This window comes from Eurosta solidaginis, chromosome 2 (assembly GCF_040869045.1).
Source record: "Eurosta solidaginis isolate ZX-2024a chromosome 2, ASM4086904v1, whole genome shotgun sequence".
NCBI lineage: Eukaryota > Metazoa > Arthropoda > Insecta > Diptera > Tephritidae > Eurosta > Eurosta solidaginis.
Genome location: NC_090320.1, coordinates 11,694,628 through 11,714,474, shown reverse-complemented (window position 1 = coordinate 11,714,474; position 19,847 = coordinate 11,694,628). Strand labels below are relative to the sequence as shown.

Here is a 19,847-nt window from a genome sequence, read left to right as displayed (position 1 = left end):
GCTTTGGTCTATACTGATATAATTTTCCTTTTTGAGACCGTTCGCTTTTCTCAATAACATAAACTATGTTGTAAAAGTTTACGTGGCGGCTCAAATGCGCTAAAAGCGATGGCTAGCCTATACACTAGGTTAAAGTTAGCCTGATCACGAACTTGAGTGAATTCTCGTTAGGCGCGTGGAGCCGGGGATACTTTCGTCTTGGGCAGATAGACATGACATGACTTTATAATTCCACCCTGTTCCCCTTTCATACAGCATTCTTGCAGTATATGTGTTTCCAGTACTTTGAGTCGCACCTCAAGGGGCTCCCATTTAATAGTGTCTTGTTAAAACACCGACAAATGTACTTTGGTGAGCTTAATGAGCTTAGCGCATGCTATCGACCTCTGGCCAGATATATTTCGCTTCCGTGCAACAAGTAGAATCAGTTCAATGTTTTCTCAATTTACTTGAGCACCATCTACTCAAATTGTGTTACAGCCAACCTCATATGGCTGAGAAGTACCGGAGTAAAAGGCCTGAGAGGCAGTTACCTGGTATGTTGCTATGCCCCAGTTTTTAGATTATGTGTATCCTAATAACCGAGCTAATGATATAATATCCGAGTTAGTGATAAATTCCCCATCCCTAAGATCACAAATTAGCATAAAAAGTGATCGAGCAACTCATTTCGAGCTTCTGATATAATAAGCCAAAACCATCTGTCCTTCCCACCATACTTTTCTCTTTCGAGCTTTTATCTCTCTACAGAAACACAAAAAGAATAATGTCTATACTTTTTATCTAAAGTTTGCAGCAATTACAGCTAGTTTTCAGTGGTATCCACTACGAAGGTATATCGTTAAGTATTGGGGTCCTTTTTCAGGGTAACCAAACATCCATTAGAGAGGTCGAAGTAAGAAATCACGTTGAGATATTCGCTTATCGAACAGGCCTCGCTGTGCTGCATAGCTATGATGAGAGTTCCAGGGAGCAGCACTAGCGAAAAATTTGCGTAAAAGGCCTGCGAACAAATTTAAGTGAAGTATTCGAGATGAAATTGCTCTTTTTCTTACTGCGTGGAAACATTTGCTTGGGTCGGTCTTAATTGAGAAAGCGAATGATAGATAAGCGCAACGTCCGTCATTTGAGCTGCGACGGTAACTGAAGTAGTCTCACCTTTTAGGTCCATTCATTTAAGTCTTAACGGGGCTTTGATGGCAGTTCATTTTAAAAAATATCTTTTCCCGCAGTTGTAGGGACGAGTAGGAGAAAGATGCTCTGCTGTGGCGAAGACATATATCGATTGTCGCTTCATCAACTGTTTTGCGAAATAGATGGGCTCAGCTAAATTCAAAGGCATTCAACGCTGCAACAGACCCAACAACTCTGTTAGCATCTTGCAGATCTTTGGCTGATATTAGTAATACCACAATGTGCCGGTTGGTTTATGCTCGACTCTATGCTATGCTGAAGCGCAATCATCATAAGCTAGCTGCCTAGATTATCCTTCTTCAATCATAGCCTGAAATATATAAGCAGAAGATAACTTGGTTAGAGCTGCATACCTTAAGGCGCACTAATATTTTATTGAATTTCGTTTATGTACCATACTTCTAGGCGTACAAATATTTTGCTTAAACTTTTTGTAAATGTCTAATTTTTCAAAACATTTTTACTGAGCTCTCGTACATTAATTATGCACTCACTTCAGTTTATGTATATTTGTGTAGAAAATTTCTTACTTTTTTAATTTTTTCAGCAAATTTTATTAAAAACTCATTCAATACTTTTAGAGCATTTAAAATTTGCTTTTTCATATTTCCATAATTCACTACATATCATTTCTGCATTTTGTAAAGTTGACTTCTTAGCTCTATAAAACAAAGTTTAAAATTCCATATATATATAACGAAATTAAAAAAAAAAAATATATCCAAATTAAGAACCTTTTTTAAATTTTTTAAAAACCTTATCTAAATTGACTACTTCTTTACTAATGCAACATACATACTTAGTACATAAAATTATATATAAATATATTTGTATATACTATAGATGTTCTAGAAAAAAAAAAAATAATATGAAAATACTAATTTATTTCTTTTCTCATTTCTACATCTTTTCACTACAATTTCCAATAATTTAACTACATCCATGAACACCCTCAAACAACCAATCAACCGCTTTTACGCAAATGCAATGATGCCACTGAAAAAAATAAATAAAAACAAATAATAACTTTTGTAAACAAACAAAACTTGTATATGAAACACACACACACACATTTACATGCATATAAAAACAACAAACCATATTCAAAAAAAAAAAAAACAAACAACTTCAAACAAAAAAAATAAAAAATATATTTAGACTCAAGAAATCGAAGATGAACCCGAACCATTAAGCATGGCATGGCCTGATACTGCCCGCAAACGGCTCACCTATATACTGGTGGCGCCACTGCTAATACCCATGTGGTTAACGTTACCCGATACGCGTACACCACGCGGCAAAAAATATTACCCAGTCACGTTTATTGGCTCAATAGTGTGGATTGCTGCCTTCTCATATCTGATGGTGTGGTGGGCAAATGTGGCTGGTGATACGGCACGCATACCACCCGAGGTGAGTACATTTTAATAATGCTATACTGCAAAATATAAATGCTATGCTGCATAGGTGTGTGCATGTAGTGGCACTTGTAATGTGGGTCAACTTACGTATTACTTTCCTTTATATTTATAAGCTGCATTCTTTTTACGCCGAGTTGCAAAAAAATACCTGAAGCGAGTTCAAAGTTTTGAGCAATTGGTTAGGAAATGTATGCCATAGCAGAAAAAAGCTGCGGCTTGTGAAAAACTTTTTTCGATTTAAATTGTTTTCATTCCTTTAGCACGAAGCTTTGACCCTCTTTTGTATCTTCAACTTTTAGGAAAAAACTCCACAAATAAGAGTTGAAAAAGAAATTCTAATGCTCTTTCTATAAAAACAAAACCTTTCATAAGGTTTTTGGTTTTCCTGCCAAAGAATAACGGCAATTATAATTTTTACCTTATTAAAATGTCTCGAACGAATTTCGTCATGTTTTTTGAAAGTCAAAAAATCTGAAGAAAGTTTTGGTTAATCTCGGCTACCCAGAACCTCTTTAACGTGAAGCCTGGGCGATTTTGGCTTCTCGTACTTTTTGGAAAGCATTCAACAGATAACAGTTAAAGCTTGACTTTTATTTTTTAAGTAAAAAATTAACTGTTCTGCTGCGGTTTTTATTTTTTAAATACATTATTATAAATTCTATATACACTTTGTTTACGTCAGCAAAACAGAAAGGCACATTTAGACCAGTGGGCTTGTATGAGCTTAATATAGCTTTATATCTTCAAAACATTCTATTGCATGGTCGCTCCTGCAGCTGCGACAGGGGGCGGTCATAGGAAACCCTATCTGCTCAAATCATACTTCAACAGACAGACAGTGTCTTATTAGTACCCTTTTCACAGAGCAACTCAATCAAATATTCGTAGCAATAAATGCTATTTAAGATTACGGGTCTGCATTCTATAGCATAATTGTGTTCTCATTTTGGAGACCTATGCTTTAGACTATTTAGGCAATTGCAAATAAAGTTCTCTCTCTCAAACGTATTTGAAAATGTTTGAGAGAAAAGTTCTTCGAAAAGTTCTTCGAAAAATTCGAAGATAATTTAATTATGAGCTACACGAACTTTACACAGGCATCAACATAGTTGAGTGAATAAAAGCACAGCGAATACGCTGGCGAGGCCATGCTATGCGAATGAAAGATGATGCTCTGACCCCCCTGTGAAAGCAACGTAAGAGAGCGGGCGCCGCTTTGCTGGATAGATCTGGTGTAAAATGACTCAAGTTGCCTAGAAAATTACTCAAATTGCCTGTCGTCTCTTTAGGGAAGCTATCACGTAACTAATCCTTCACGAGATTCAAAACGGTCTGAAATAGTTCAGCTAGCGTTTGAATATGTTTTCCGGTTGCCCTTAAAGCTTAGTCAGTAGCTTATCAGCTATTTCAAATAGTCTATCAGTTGCATATTCAGCTCCGCTTGTTGATGAAATTCGATGACAGCTTGTACGTTGCTGTCAAACGCTCACTTTATTTGGAGAAAAATGACTAGAGTCAAATACTTAAGGGCATATCTTTTCATATCTTTGTAAAGATAACGTAAGACGTTATCGTTTTGGGGAGACCAGACTTATAGATGTTGCGCTCCTAATCACATAGTTTTCCGTTTGAAATCCTCACTGAAAAACAGTTGAAGTTGTCACAGAAGTTCTATCTTGGGTGTTCTTGAAGTCTGAAATCAATCAGTACACAATTTTTCGAGTTGTCTATATTTATATTCAGCTGAGCAGAGCTCACAGAGTTTATTAATTTTATTCGCATAACGGTTCTCCGTAACGGCATTATCTAATCTAGATAGATATAGACTTAAATAAATCAAAATGATCTGGGAAAAAAATAAATTCATTTAGCCATGTCCGTCCGTCCGTCTGTCCGTAAACGCGATAACTTGAGTAAATTTTGAGGTATCTTAATGAAATTTGGTGTGTAAGTTCCTGGGCACTCATCTCAGATCGCTATTAAAAAGGAACGAAATCGGACTATAAGCACGCCCACTTTTTCGATATCGAAAATTTCGAAAAACCGAAAAAGTGCGATAATTCATTACCAAAGACGGATAAAGTGATGAAACTTGGTAGGTGGATTGACCTTATGACGCAGAATAAAAAAATAGTAAAATTTTGGCCAATGGGCGTGGCACCGCCCACTTTTAAAAGAAGGCAATTTTAAAGTTTTGCAAGCTGTAATTTGGCAGCTGAGTATGTAATGTTCGGGTTCCCCCGAACTTAGCTTTCCTTACTTGTTTTTTGGTTTTTTTTATATTTATTATTTTTTTTCAATGACTTATTTTGAGCGAGTAAAATAAAAGTCCGCAGTTATGTCTTATTCTTGGGCTCAAAAAATATAAGTAAAAATTTAATTGTTATCATTGGACTCTTATGTTGGCTGAAAAAACAACTAGACAAAAAATCCGTGCAAAAGTAACTTGATTTAAGAAGCGAAGAATTCGTATAATATGGCTATGTTAAGAAAATAAAGCAGTTTAATCAACGTTGAACATTTTTTGCAACTCTATAATAAAAGAAAAAACTGTGGCTATATTTTCTAGAAAAAAAAATATTTTTAACGATATTGTATTTTTTCCTTTTTTTTTATGCTCATTGTGGGCTTTTTTTTTAATACTCCTTATCACCTCATTTATTTTGTTCTCTTTTTTGCCATTTACGTCCTTAAGTGAAATTTCATTTTACTTTATTCCTCTGATCTCAATTTCTAGGTGATGGGTTTAACCTTCCTTGCTGCTGGCACATCAATACCCGATTTGATCACATCGGTGATTGTGGCGCGTAAAGGTTTTGGTGATATGGCGGTTTCCAGCTCAGTGGGTAGCAATATTTTCGACGTTACTGTAGGGTAAGTAGCTTTTAAATTTTACCTTCTCATGTTCGTCGATATCTACGACTAAATAAGTGCTTCGTAAAAGAGATTTTAATGCACAAAAAATGTTTCAGTTGGCGAGGCCAGAAAATATTTAGTTTTATGGCTTAAAGAGATGTTTTCGACAATTCATTTAATAATTTTGGAATGTTGGGTTTAAATGTGACTCATTTGAATGCTAAAAATAAGGGCTATAGATGGAAGTGTCTAAGGCTGTTAAATAAATAGTAGTATAGCCCAAAAATTTATATAGGTATGCGGAAGTACCATATGGAACAAAAGCGATAGAGAATTCGACACAGTACATCTCCAGGGGTTATAAAGAAAGTTGATTGTAAAGTGGGATTGGGGAGTGTAGCGGGAGGGAGAAAGAATGCGGAATTTATGTTGATGTGGGGAAAGACATGAACAAGAAGGAGAAGAGATGTTGCAGTATATGAGGATGGGATAGATAACGCTCTAATCGCTAAAATGTTGAATAAATTACTCCAATATTCAGTATTGCAAACTGGTCCTTATTTGGATTACTTTGGGGGTAGTACTTTACAATTATACTTGGCAACCAACGCGGCGTGTTTAAATCAAAACTGATTAGTCATTCCTCAGCTTGCCGTGCTTTTTTACTCTCTGTTGCCTCGTCCGCATATATCTACTAAGGTCTAGACGTTTCGCCTTCGAGAACTGTTGTATCTCCGGCTTGGTAATTGAGCGTTAATCGTGTGTATGTGTGAGTAACAACATCGGCTGCTGACTAAATGTGTGTGTGTAAGATATCTCTTCATTGCCTTGTACATAACTGTCGCTGCTTGCTGTGTTTTGTTGTTGTTGATTATTTGCTAACAGCCTAGTGATGTCAACATTCACCACAGTATGTAGGCAAAGCAATTTTGGGCAGGACAACGTCTATCAAATACGCTAGTTTTCCTTTAAAAGATACTTTCAGCGATGCGAGCTAGACTACTTCTCTCCAGCATCCTCAAAATCATGTTATCGGCTACAAATTTTTTCTCATCACTAATGCTATGGAGTTCGGGACCTGTTAAATTCCAAAGAATTTGTTTTTTGAATACAACTAGGGAAATTCTTTCTTACCATACTTTTGCACCTTCGAGCGGTGTGATTGGCTTACAAAAGCAATAATAGCACTTTTTGAAGGCAATGGCGAAACCCTCATACCAATAACTAGGTCAAATTAAGATCAACTTTTAAATTCGCAACATCTCGAACTACAATTAGATATTCAGTTGTGGGCCAAAACTTGGTTAGAATTTTTTTTTCGGTTTCTTCACCATTAACAAGCCATCGTAGAAAGAAAGTTTGGGAGGCGCACGTTCGTTTTTTTCTATAGTTGATTTGTTTACAAATGGCTTCCAAGATTAAGATGAAGCTTTCCTCAGCTTCCAAATACGGATATCAAAAGGAATATTTTCTGTGTGGAGATGTTTTCGTAAATTCGCATAACATGACCCAAGAATTCTGGTTAGCTCTTAATCGGGGTTACCTGATCTCGGCATAGTCTTGGACGAGAGTTCACTCTCACCATTTGGGAATGAGATCGGGAGCTTCACTACAAACAGATCCAAACTAATTTTTTGTATGGAGTATATTAGGGAAAATGATAGGGATCGGCTATAAGTTTCAGCTTCGTGATGAACGAAGCATAAGATTTGGTATGCTGTTATTTCTCTGGTGGAAATCAGCTGAGCTCAAACAGGCCTGATTGAAATGGTTTCGTTTTGGTGCTTTTTGAAATCAAAATATTGGCTCGGTTTTGAAAAAAGAAACGGTGTCAAACGATTTAGGCTACGGTTTTAGTGTCATTGTGTCTTGAATAAAAGTACGTATCGCTACAAATTGTATCCAATATTACGAGCTTTGATATCATTACGTTACCCGCAATATGCCTTCTCCATATGTGCTGAATAATACGATGCTTGATAAATCACAGTAGAGTACATATGTAATCCTCCTTTGCTTCTGCTAAATCATGATCCCATACAGTCTCATCGGTTATTTGATTTCACTTTTATTTGCCTCGGGGAGCGGGAATCTTCTGCGCGCATCTTAACGTGTCGCTATCCGTCCGTTTTCCCAACTTTGCTAGTATCTTCCAAGCGGAAGTTCTGGCTAACGAGGGGGAGTGTACGCTTCTTTCGGAGGATGCGGTTTGGGGGCGAGAGGTCTGCGCTTACTCAGTTAGCCAAGCAGGACTTATGGCGCTTAACCCTCATCACTTCGTCTAAGGCCAACAACTGCAAAACGTTGCTTCAAACTTAACTATTATATAAGTATCTAGTTACAGGAATACAGGATGTTATGCGAATGAAAGATGACGCTCCAGCCAATAAAGTGTTTCTATCGGAACCCGCCTATGGAAGCAGAGGTAGAGGGCGGCCCCACTCCGAATGACCAGGTGGAAAACGGTTTAAGCTCCCTAGGTGTGACCAATTGGCGCCGGTTGGCAGAGAGAAGGAGCGACTGGTGAGCCTTGTTGGACGCCTATAACCGTTTAAACGGTTAAACGCCAATTAAGTAAGTATGTAAGTCACAGGAACTTGCAAAGATAGAGGCTCTGCGGGATTCTTCGGAGGAGGTCGAGATGTATCAAGATAAACATACAAAGCAGATTTAAGAAAAGTTAGCGTTCTGCAACTAGTACTCCTCAGACATCTGCAATATAACCAAGCAAACCTGCCCGAATTACAATAGTAGGAGAACAGAGAACGATCCTAGTAAATTGGTCAACGAAAGAATCTTTACTCTCAGCACCCCAATCACGGGGCACAGGCGGATGTGCATCGAAATGACGCCCTGTGCGCTATTACGGTCGGTTCTTTGGTGTCAGGGCAGAGCAGCAACCAACCAATCTCTTCGTCGGTTACTATGACTTATATTAGGCAAATTACATTTGAATTCGCTTCGTGGCTTATCCAAATCAAACGACAGACATGAGACGCTTTTTAAACCTTGTAACTATTTAAAATATAACCTTAGCATAAACAAGGATGCATACATACATACACACATGAAAAACTACTTACAGCACGCACCTACGCTAATTTAACTTTCAAGTGCTGTGGGTAAAAAAGGACAACCAACAAAACCGCATGAAATAATATGTCAAAGAATTAAAAACAATCATACATATTAAAACCACACATATGTACACTAAGCTTACCATACTTAAACTGCGTATGTATGTGTGTGTAACTAAGTAATTTAAGCAACATCAGCTAAGTCTCACAAATACTCATTAATACGCCATCCAACATTTCAAATGACATTGAATAATGAAAAAGTTCACAGGCCAAATGAAATGCACAAGTGATTTACACACACACATGTGCATACATACATATTTATGTATATACCCGTATGCAAAAAATAATATAGACAAAAGTACATGCCTTCGGCTCATATGAAGGTGCACTTATTTCAACTCGTCTAACGAAAAAAAGCAAAGGAATTTAAAAAAAAATCACTAACAGCTGCAATCAAGCTCAAATGCAAGCACACACATACACTTATAATCTCACATGCATTTCAAATACTTATACACTCATATCGACCGAGACAAGTACAATCATTGAGAGATAGTGACAAGCTGAGATACATCCAGTTTTAACAAAGTACCACAAAACCCCTACTAAAGCCAACCTATCCGCGCTTATATTCATACAAATAGTATATGTATACAGGTACACTCGCAAAAGCACAGGAGCGTAGTCTGCGCTAAACAATATTTATGGGCTAAATCGATATCCATATTAGCAAAAATTATCCTTATTTTAACGGAAATTGCATATACATAGCAACCCTGAGAATTGTTTATTGATTGGCAACTCTTGAACAAGAGAGCAAACAATAGGACACATAATCGTATGTCGAATTTCATCCAAAAAGCAAGAAAGAAGGAAATAAATATGGAATATAATTATGAATAAGTGGCAACGCTACTTAAAAATAATTATTTTATAATATGACATAAAGATTTCCAAAAATGGCAACCTTGTGACATTTGACATTTTTCTGAGAAACAACTCTAAAGAAAGTGAGCTCAATATGTCACCCGCATACGAAATTGCATCTAATACTGTTAAGTCCTTTTCGAGGCAGAAGCGTTTATATGTTCAGACAAATCAATAATATTTAATATAATTTTGCTTAGGTGGCAACCTTGACTAAACATAATTTTTCAGTGAGACATAAATTGTTTTGTTGGTTTTCCATAAGGCTTGATAAGCGATGTATGTATATCGGAATGATTTTCCGCCATCTCTTGTTTCATTCAAAACGAAAAATTGCTCTGAAAATGGCACATTACCAAAACTAATTTATCTGTAGACCAAACTTGACAAAGGTGGGCGGAAAATCGTTCTATTTTACAACGACATAAATTGCCATTCGTTTGATACACATATTGGCAGCTCTAAAAGAAAATAATTTATTTCAAATAGGTGACAATCTTGAAAAAAGAAAAACGAATTGTTTGTGGCAATGATGGGAGTAAAGATAGCTTGTTAATATCGTACAAAAATGCATCTAAATCGGCTTATCCGTTTTCAAAAGAATGGTAGTTGTACAAAGAAATTAATACATATAGTACGGCATAATGGTATGGTTGGGTGTCAACCCTGCTGCTTCGGGAACCCAACTGATTTCGTAGTTGCACCATTTTTGGTTTCTGCATCACGAAAAGAAATATATTATACGACTAAGTAGAATTATAAAGCACAGCTAATCTTCTAGAAAAAAGCTATATACATCAGATTTTATATGAAAAGCAGTAAGAAAGGGCTAGTCGGTAGCGAAACTCTTCAGTTCAAATACTGTACTTGCATTTGTTCTGAACGCGATGGAGATAATTGTAGAAGACCAACATTCCCGAATCGTGGTTTATAAGCATAATTTTAAAGACTCTTAAGAACTTTGTGTGGCGCAGTCTTTTTCCATCTCACTTGATCTGTTCGCGGGTTTCTGTCGTTTTCCCTCTCCCTTTTCTAATCATATCTCGCTCCCCCCTTACTTTTAACTTTACCACCCTTAATTCATCTCACTCTTTCTCTCCGTTTTCACTCTTTCTTACTGTTTCTTATTACACTATCTGTACTTTTCGCACTCTCTCTCGAACTGTAAAAGCGATGTTTTTGAATTTGTTTCACTCACTCGATAGAAGGTATCCTATAGAAATATGAAGTGAATAGTCTACCAAATTGCGTCCATCAAATCAAGGATAGAGGTTTTTCTTCTACAAAAGTATCCGAGTTCTTCGAAACCGAAGAAAGATGGCTACAGGGGAAATTATGTGGTGGTGGGTGGTGGACGAACTTTTTCAGAAATTAACAAACAACAGAATCTACTGCCAGTATTATGTTTTGTTTTCATTTGCAAGAGGACAGTTCGAGAGCACATAATCGAAGAACCTTAAATTTTATGAATGAATCAACTAACGTTAATAAAAGTAATATATCTAAGAGGGACGGAGTTAGAGATAGTGATCGAAGTAAACAACTTGATTGTCACTCTTACCTCGCTAAAAGCTGAGAAGGAATCATGATGAACCGCCATAGCAATACTTAATGGTATGTAGAGGACTTGCTTAAGAGCCTGGCGATGTTGCTTAAAGGTGCTGATAGACGTGGTAGCTGAAAATAGCATAGGACTTGAACGATGCATATCCATAAGGTCGAAAGCCAAAGAAAGGGGAGAAATTACATAGAAGGTTCGAAATGGTTATTTTATATTATTCTTCAGATTTCCGTGGCAGAACCTTACCTATATCAACTGCACCACTGAAAGCTTAAAGTACTTAACGAAGCTGTTTAGTAAAAACCTATCTAGAAGCAATTATAGGGTCAAACCAGTAGTAATCACATGCCATTGTAAACTAAAGGCCATAGTCATGCTACTTCCTTAACAGTGCAGATGAGACTGGGTGAATGCAATGCTTTCCCTTCCATAATCCCAAAGTTTTTCAGCATATACACCCAGCGATTTCGGCCACAGAGCTATCCTAAGGGTAACCGGAATGAATGGCGCGCTGTTAGGATATGCGGTTACATTTCTTTGCAGTTTCGTGGGCTTCAATAACGGAATCAAAAGCTATGAATTCAACACCTTGATGAGACACTACAAACCCGTTGTGGTTTGGAAAATATGTAGATGATTATGTTAGTATGGCCTTCAGCCATCAGTGCTGCTCTCACTTTGGTCAGTAAGGCCCATTTAATAGTGTTCGAGTCTCCGTATTGAGTTGTTTAGTTGAAGTGAATTATTGCAGAGCTAAAACCCCTCATTATCCCTCTCAGCCAACACCTCTGTACTTGCACACATTCATGCAAATAAGTAGTTGAATATACGAGTAAAATCAACCACAAACAGTCATGTACACAAACTACTTACGCTTTACCTATTTCACCGAATCCAATAACCCCTCCTAGTTTTCGTTTCTCTCTTTCGGGCCACCATCACTTAAAGTCATTCAATTTATGCAGTTGGCGCACCTGACTCTCACATAATATGTTGGTCGCATGCGTGTGTAGTTAGTTTGGACTCGTAATAAAAAGCAAATAAATTGTCGCTTAACAACAACAAACACAGTGTGAAGGAAAAAACGAGACCTAAGACTATGGTAACGTACTATACCTTAATCGTGAGGTAAGTATGTCAGAGTATGCGTGTATTTACTTTCCATTGACAGCACGTGTGCCCTAGCGATTTCGTATAGTGAAATTTGAAGGCGACCAATAATGTCAATGCCAAATGACAATTCATTTTTATGAACGGGCAGAACTTGCAACCAACATTATAATAAAGGGGAAAATCCATAATTTGTGTGTAGTATAGTAGTATAGATTAAGTAATCGTACATGAGACTACTCACATTTTTACTCGGAGATATAGTGAAGTTCGGGCGGGAACGCGTTAGTCTTTTTCCCCATTCACGTGAAAAGAGCGTGATCCTTTCTCATTTAAAGTGGAATATCCTTGCAACTCTAACAACGTATCGCAATATTTGGAAGCCCTGGGTGTTTCGTTACCAACCACAACCCATAGCAATTGTAATGGTACCCCGCATTTCCAAGACTGTCGGGTGTAACATCCATGCTGAAAGATTGTATACTCTGAAGGTCTTGGTAGATATGTGGTAAATTTGGACGAGTTCGGCAATGAATCGGAGGAATCTTTACACACATTCAGACAGAAACATTGCCTACAATTTAAGAAAAGCGTTCTGGGCATCGCATAACAAGAATTGAAGGATTCTTCTAATTTCGATTCACACACGCGAGGTTATTGCCATAATTACCATTAAAGCTGCCTATATAAACTTATCTATCATGCTTTGGTCGATTCTAGATTCTCCAAAAGTACACTATAATGATATCTCTTTTGAAAAATATATATTGATATCCAGGCACGCGAAAAGCTTGTCTTTTCATCCAATGTTTGGCAACTATTTCTGCTATAACCCTGCAAAAATCGCGAGTACTCCATGCATGCATGTATGGAGTACTCGCCATGGACCAACCGAGTGCTCCAAAATTAACCACAATTCATACAAAAAATATGGTCCAATTAACATTGCGGTGTCCTAGGACTGGACCACATACTCCAGCTCCGCATTACATCAGAGTAATCCATGGAGTACCCACAGTCCAATAAACATCGTGTAGTGATTACAGTCGTTAAAAACGAGCAATGATCGGCTTACAATATATTCGTGTAGAAACATGAGTTGGTCCATTGCTGCATTACAGTGGAGTATAATGGTAAGTACTCCAGTGGACCACATGATCCAACGATTTTTGCAGAGAAACTTGCGGCCTATTCTTAAGCTTCCGCTTGACATTGCGCCTTATACTCTTGGCGACTAGGTATTCTAATGAGATACCCAGAATTTCACAGCTTCTTTGTGCTGTATTTTTTCATGCGAATTTAAATCCTTTGGCTTAGGCATTATCTAACTCTTGATTAACTCGACATCAGTTGTTGAGGCATAGCTATTGCGAAGGTCCCGCTGCGTCAGAAAGCTAGTTGTTGGTATGAGTTTGTCATTTAAATTACAAAAACGTCTTCTTCATACGAGTCTGTCTTCAAACCGCCGTTCCAAGGCTTTTGGTGCAAGTCCGAGCGATTCCAAAGAAGATATCGTAGTGTTTTAGCCTCACATGATTGACCTTTTCCGCTTTGGTCCGTTTTCCAAGAGTGCGGTACATCCAGCATAGCAATAAATGTGCCATCTACACTTAGCCATTTAAATCTGGAAGCGTTTTTATTTGGCCTTCATAGAGCGCAGGCTTATTGTATTGCATTTATTAATATATTAACATATTCATTGGGATTTTGTTGCATTCCTTAAACTCTTCTAGAGTGGTAACCTACTTACCTACTCGACTTCATCCATGGCAGGATAGATAACTGTGCAGCAGCCTACGTTCCCGTTGCCACATTCACCACTAATATTCCCTCAAGGGAGGAATGGAGTGGGGAATTTATATGGGAGCCTGTTCACGATTATATATTCATGCTGGACGAAAGAGTATCCAAGGGAGCTGTTCCTTAACTGGACAATCCAACCTAAGCTAACCTGACGTAGGTTGCCCGATGCTCTTATTCAAGTAAAAATATCTGGGAGTTTTTCGAGTCCGTTTATTGTTATAGAAGGCCTACTAAGCCTTAGTGTTTCGTATGAGGCAAACCGCACCCAAGACACATTTCCTTGTTTATGTGGTCCGTGCGCCTAGAGGTTTTTAGTACCCTGTACCTCTTGAATTTCTATCGCTCCAGCTAGAAAAATATTTCAGTGGTGAGAGCATCGAAAAGAGGTCTCAGGTCCCATGTCAGATGAGAGGATTTCCTCTCGACTTCAACCCCTATAATTGGTTTGAAGTCAAAAAATTTTGTGGAGTTTAATAGACACTTCTGACGATTAAAGGTTGTGCATTTCAGTTGCGCGGTAAAGTCGAAGAACTAAGAATATAATAAGTACTTACCTAAATCTCAATATTTTCCGTTCAGATATTTAAATTCGCTACTTAAAAAACAAAATTTTACCAAAATATTTGTGGCTTCCTATCAAAGATTGCAGTATATGGTTAACATAACTGCAACAATAACAACAATATAAGTACGGAAAGCACCTGACATTGAGCTGTCACACATAGCTATATAAGAATATTAGGCATGAATAAAGTGCACTAAACGGATGTTGGTATGAGTGTGTGATATATGTAAGTATGCTTGTATGTGTATGTAATGCGAGTTCAAAATTGTACTGATACGAACACAGCGATTGATTGAGGGTTCATGTAGCACACTAACGGTGGCACAACAACCACACTATCAAGAAGACTAAAATGTGCTATGTGAATGTGAAATAAAGTGCGAATAGTTCCGGCAGCAAGGCTAAGTGTTTGCAAGTATGTAAGTACATAGTCATAAGTTTTCGTGTGTACAAGCGAGCACAGATAACGGCAGCATAATGTATCATCTGACAGGAGGTACGTTGGTGGTTTACAATTTCCTTGGCAAAAGTTTAGCTTGCCTTTTTTAATATATGTGTGAGTGTGTGTGTGGATGTGTTTACATACATGCACTAGTAAAGTACAAGTAACGTATAGAAAAAATTTAAAGCGGCTAATGATTCAAGGAATATAGGAACTGAAATCGATGCCAAAGATACAAGCAGATTGCTTTTAGGAGATGGCATCAAGTTAGCCTTTTGCGCGGGTCTGATTTAATCAAAGCTTGGTTTCCAAACAGACGAAGTCCGTCTTAAGTACAGAGTGAAATAAATATAGTGCTTCGGTTCCAAGGAAAACGAAAACAGGTCTAAGATGACCAAAAAAGGGCTCAGAATTGGATTTAATGTAAACAGCTATAAAGGTGCCGAAATCTTAACGCAAAAGAATAGAAATCCAGGTGCACTTAAACCGAAACTTCGATCCAAAGTAGTAGATAATTTTGCCAAATGAAAAAAAAAACGATTCGAAAGCACGCCGATATCGTACTAGGATAAAATAAACTATGCTACAAAATATTCGAAAACTCGACAGCCGTCGATGGAATTGGTGGACGGTTGGTGGCCGATGCTAGAGAGCCGGCAACAAGGCTGGATAATAAATATATAGGCAGATATCCAAGAACTGCCGTGGAATCGGTGAACAGTGGCTCGGAGAACAGCTGTCGCATGTCCAACCGATCGCTGGGATTTATGACGGCATAAAACGTGACTTGTGGACAATTACTGATGCCTAAGGGCCGGCGAAATTAATAGTCGTTGGATTGGCAGACAATGTTAGAAAAAGTAGATGAATTGGTCAGCCAACGCGGCATTGTCAAAAAGGTCCAATATAGTGATGAATTGTAAACTACAGATACATAACCGGTGAATTGGTCAGCCGATGTTGAATAACCGGTGAAGTGGAGAACTAGTGTTTAAATAACTCCCTGGGTTGGTAACCGATGCGTCGATTTTGGCGGGGGAATGTTGCCTGGTGAGCCGATATTGAATAACCGCTGAATCGGTAACCAAGCAACTAACCTTATATCCCGAAGATACTCGGCAGAACCAAGTGCTCTGCATCGCACATTATTGAAATCCACACTCAGTATGTACAGCGAATGATGTGTGGTTAGCATTAGCACGGATGACTTTCGATAGATTAGCGTCACACTTACGTACACTTTAAAAAAGGATAGGTTTTAGGTCTTAAGCGAAAGAATAGGTTTTAGGTCTTCATAAATGTGGCTAATTATCTTGGGCATTAAATTTTGAACGAATTTCAATAGAAATAATGCCGAAAATGTCAATATTATACAGAATACAAAGAGCTTAATGGTAAGAGAGAGCTCTCTCTGTGGCATTACGATCTTGAGTTCAATCTGCGAAGCACTTCACATGCATGTAACAAAGAGTATAATATGCTGTAATATGGATGGCAGTCATATTGATTTTTGAGAAAAAAGTAGCACTAGCAACAATTCTCTTCCACGTCATAGATATCAGCTGATTTACTTGTTTTTGTTGCTGTTATTCACACGTGTTTACATATTTCTTGTATACTTTATAACATGGCTGATTTCCTTCTTACGTCATGGCGCATAATTCTTAGTTGCCAGATCGTTAGCTCTTTCGTTCATGCTTCACATGGAACTTGGCATGTCCAAGACTTACGAAAGAGTCCTCCGTCAAGACATAATTCCGAGTGTCAGTATGTTCACTTCTGATGGATTACAATGTATACATATTTGTTGAGCTTTTGTTGGTTGTAACAATCTTTTATACTAATTAGTTAGTTAACACAAAGTTATAGTAAGAAAAACTACTTTCTTGTATTTCGGCCTTTTAGTTAATATATTCAAGGTTAATAATTCAAGGTTTGTTAATAGAGCTCAAACACATCTTGAATATAGTAAGAAAAATAATATAATATAAAATAAACCAAAGCAAAATAAAATTTAAAAGAATAACAAAATAAAATAATTTTAAAATAAAATAACATAAAATAAAGTAAAATAAAAAAAAATTATAAAATTAATAAAATAATCTGTATTTAATTAGCGAGACATGCTCACATTGCTTTATACAATTGTGTTCTTAAATTAAATTAAAAAAAATTAAATAATATGAAATAAAATAAAAGAAGATAAAAAAATAAAATAAAATAGAACAAGGTGAAACGAAATAAAATATTATTATATAAAATAAACCAGAGCAAAATAAAATAAAACGAAATAACAAAAAAAGCATAAAATAATACTAAATCAAATAAAACAAAGAAAATAAATAAAATTAATAAAATAAAATACCGCAAATAATATAAAATTATATATAGTAAATAAAACAAATTAAAATAAAATAAAGTAATATAATATATTATAAAGTAAACCAAAGCAAAATAAAGTAAAACGAAATAACAAAATAAAGTAAAAATAAAATAAAAAATAATTTTAATTAATAAAATAAAATAAAGCAAATAATTTAAAACTAAATAAAACAAAATAAAACGAAATGTAATAGAATGAAATAAAATTTAATGAAATAAAACTAAATAAAATAGAATAAAAAAAAAATTAAGGAAAAGACAGCAACAGAAAGAAATTAATAAGAAAGGAAACGAAATGAAAGAAAATAAGAGAAAATAAAAAAAAAGGGAAAGAAAAGAGAAGAAAGGAACTGATTACTGATCAAGCAAACTCAAAATGTAAAAGGAAATACGTTGTAAGTCAGATACAAAAATAAAATCTAGATCGTTAGTTGCATAGAAGCCGAAGCCGAATTAATATTCTTAATCAATACGTCATTGATATCAGCTGATTTACTTGTTTTTGTTGTTGTTATTCACACGTGTTAACATGTTTCTTGCTTACTTTATAACATGGCTGATTTCCTTCTTACGTCATTCAACTGGCGGATAATTCTTAATTGCCAGATCTTTAGCTCTTTCGTTCATGCTTCACATGGAACTTGGCCTGTCCAAGGCTTACGAAAGAGTCCTCCTTGACATGCTTTTTTAAGACTTCGTCATGATATAATTCCGAGTGTCAGTATGTTCACTTCTGATGGATTACAATGTATATATTTTTGTTGAACTTTTGTTGGTTGTAACAATTTTTTATAGTAATTAGTTAGTTAAAAAAGTTATAGTAAGAAAAATTACTTTCGTGTATTTCGGCCTTTTAGTTAATATATTCAAGGTTAATAATTCAAGCTTTGTTAATAGAGCTCAAACATACCTTGAATATAGTAAGAAAAAAAATAATATAATATAAAATAAACCAAAGCAAAATAAAATTTAAAACAATAACAAAATAAAATAATTTTAAAATAAAATAACATAAAATAAAGTAAAAGAAAAAAAATTATAAAATTAATAAAATAATCTGTATTTAATTAGCGAGACATGCCCACATTGCTTTATACAGTTGTTTTCTTAAATTAAATAAAAAAAATTAAATAATATGAAATAAAATAAAATAGAACAAGGTAGGATAGGATAGGTTAGGTGGTAGCTACCCTGATAAGGATAGCTCACTTGGACAACACGAATATCCGTTGTGATACCACATACACCAAAAATAATGGTGACTTAGATCTAGCTACTTCGAGAATCGTTGGGTAGCAACGATAAAGCTCCGAATGATACCGATCTCAACTTTGCATATATCCTCGGAAGATCCAAGTGAGTCGCGACCGAAGTACTTTCGCCTAGTTCTGCCAAAAGCTGGACAATCAAGCATAAAGTGATTTGGTGATTCCACCTCATCATCCTCCATACAGCTGCAGCAGGATGGAGTTTCCAGTATATTGAGACGTACCGCATGGATACCCATGGGACAGTGCCCTGTCAAAACCCCGATGACCATTGAGCCTTAGTGAACCCAATTATTTCAGCAGACCTCCTGCCATCCACTTTTGGCCAGAAAGATCTTGCTACCCTGCAAGACGTGGTATCCGCCCAACGTTTGCTGAGCTGATTCGAGGCCCAGCTATGGAGGAGCAATCCACAGGTGGCCAGCGGGATCCCGAAATCCCTACAGCCATCTTCATCCGGTTCAGTTGTACCGATGCGGGCTAAGAGATCCGCTAGACAGTTACCCGGGATATCACTATGGCCCGGGACCCAGATAATCTTAATTGTAAAATAATTCGATGCAATCACAAGCGAGGTCAGGTACTCCCAGACCGCCCTCGATCGCACTGTAGTTGAGCTCAAGGCCTTGATAGCCGCTTGGCTATCAGAGTAGATGTTAAATTCCCTAACCGTAGTAGCACTGGATAGCATTCCATCCACCGCATCCTTAATCGCAGCAATTTCCGCTTGGAATACACTGCAGTGATCAGCCAACTTAAACTTGCGGCTTAAATTTAGCTCTTGACAAACCCCCCCCACCAACCTTTCCATCCAGCTTCGACCCATTCGTGAACAAGTTAACCGGTCCCATGCCCCAGATAATTCCTCTTCCCCACTCCTCTCTCTCTGGAATAACTGGGGTGAAGGTTGTATAGGGAGCAGTTATCGGCATACAGTAGTCCGTTCTGTCCGGGATGAAGTCGAAACTGGTAAGAAGGCTAGAGTGTCCGCTGTCAGAGAGTCCATATCCCATATCACGAAGCCTGACCAACGACCTTGCCGCGGCCGCCTTTCCCGCAATATCTACTGGGTATATGTTCAGCATGACGTTCAGTGCCAACCCTATCAGAAAGTACCAACGGTACCCCTCCAATCGAGGGAGTTCTGAAATCGGGCATCTTATATCTTCTTGTAAAAAGAACCAATTCCGTTTTTCCCGGGTTGATCGCCAATCCACATGATTCAGCCCACCTAG

At 37.1% G+C, this 19,847-nt stretch overlaps 1 protein-coding gene across 22 annotated transcripts in view; it reads left to right on the top strand.

Annotated features, from left to right (window-relative positions):
- The window catches only part of Nckx30C (solute carrier family 24 member Nckx30C), an 849,440-nt gene that overhangs the window by 783,878 nt on the left and 45,715 nt on the right, over positions 1-19,847 (top strand). For 21 of the 22 annotated variants that reach the window (XR_010949321.1, XM_067764396.1, XM_067764400.1 and 18 more), the window contains 2 exons: positions 2,353-2,607; positions 5,353-5,489. The exons of the other annotated variant lie outside the window; for it this stretch is intronic. Coding sequence is in view for 20 of the 21 variants with exons in the window: in XM_067764396.1 (XP_067620497.1) it covers positions 2,353-2,607; positions 5,353-5,489 (392 nt within the window). In the remaining variant the exon portion in view is untranslated. The remainder of the gene's footprint in view (positions 1-2,352; positions 2,608-5,352; positions 5,490-19,847) is intronic. 22 annotated transcript variants of the gene reach the window in all.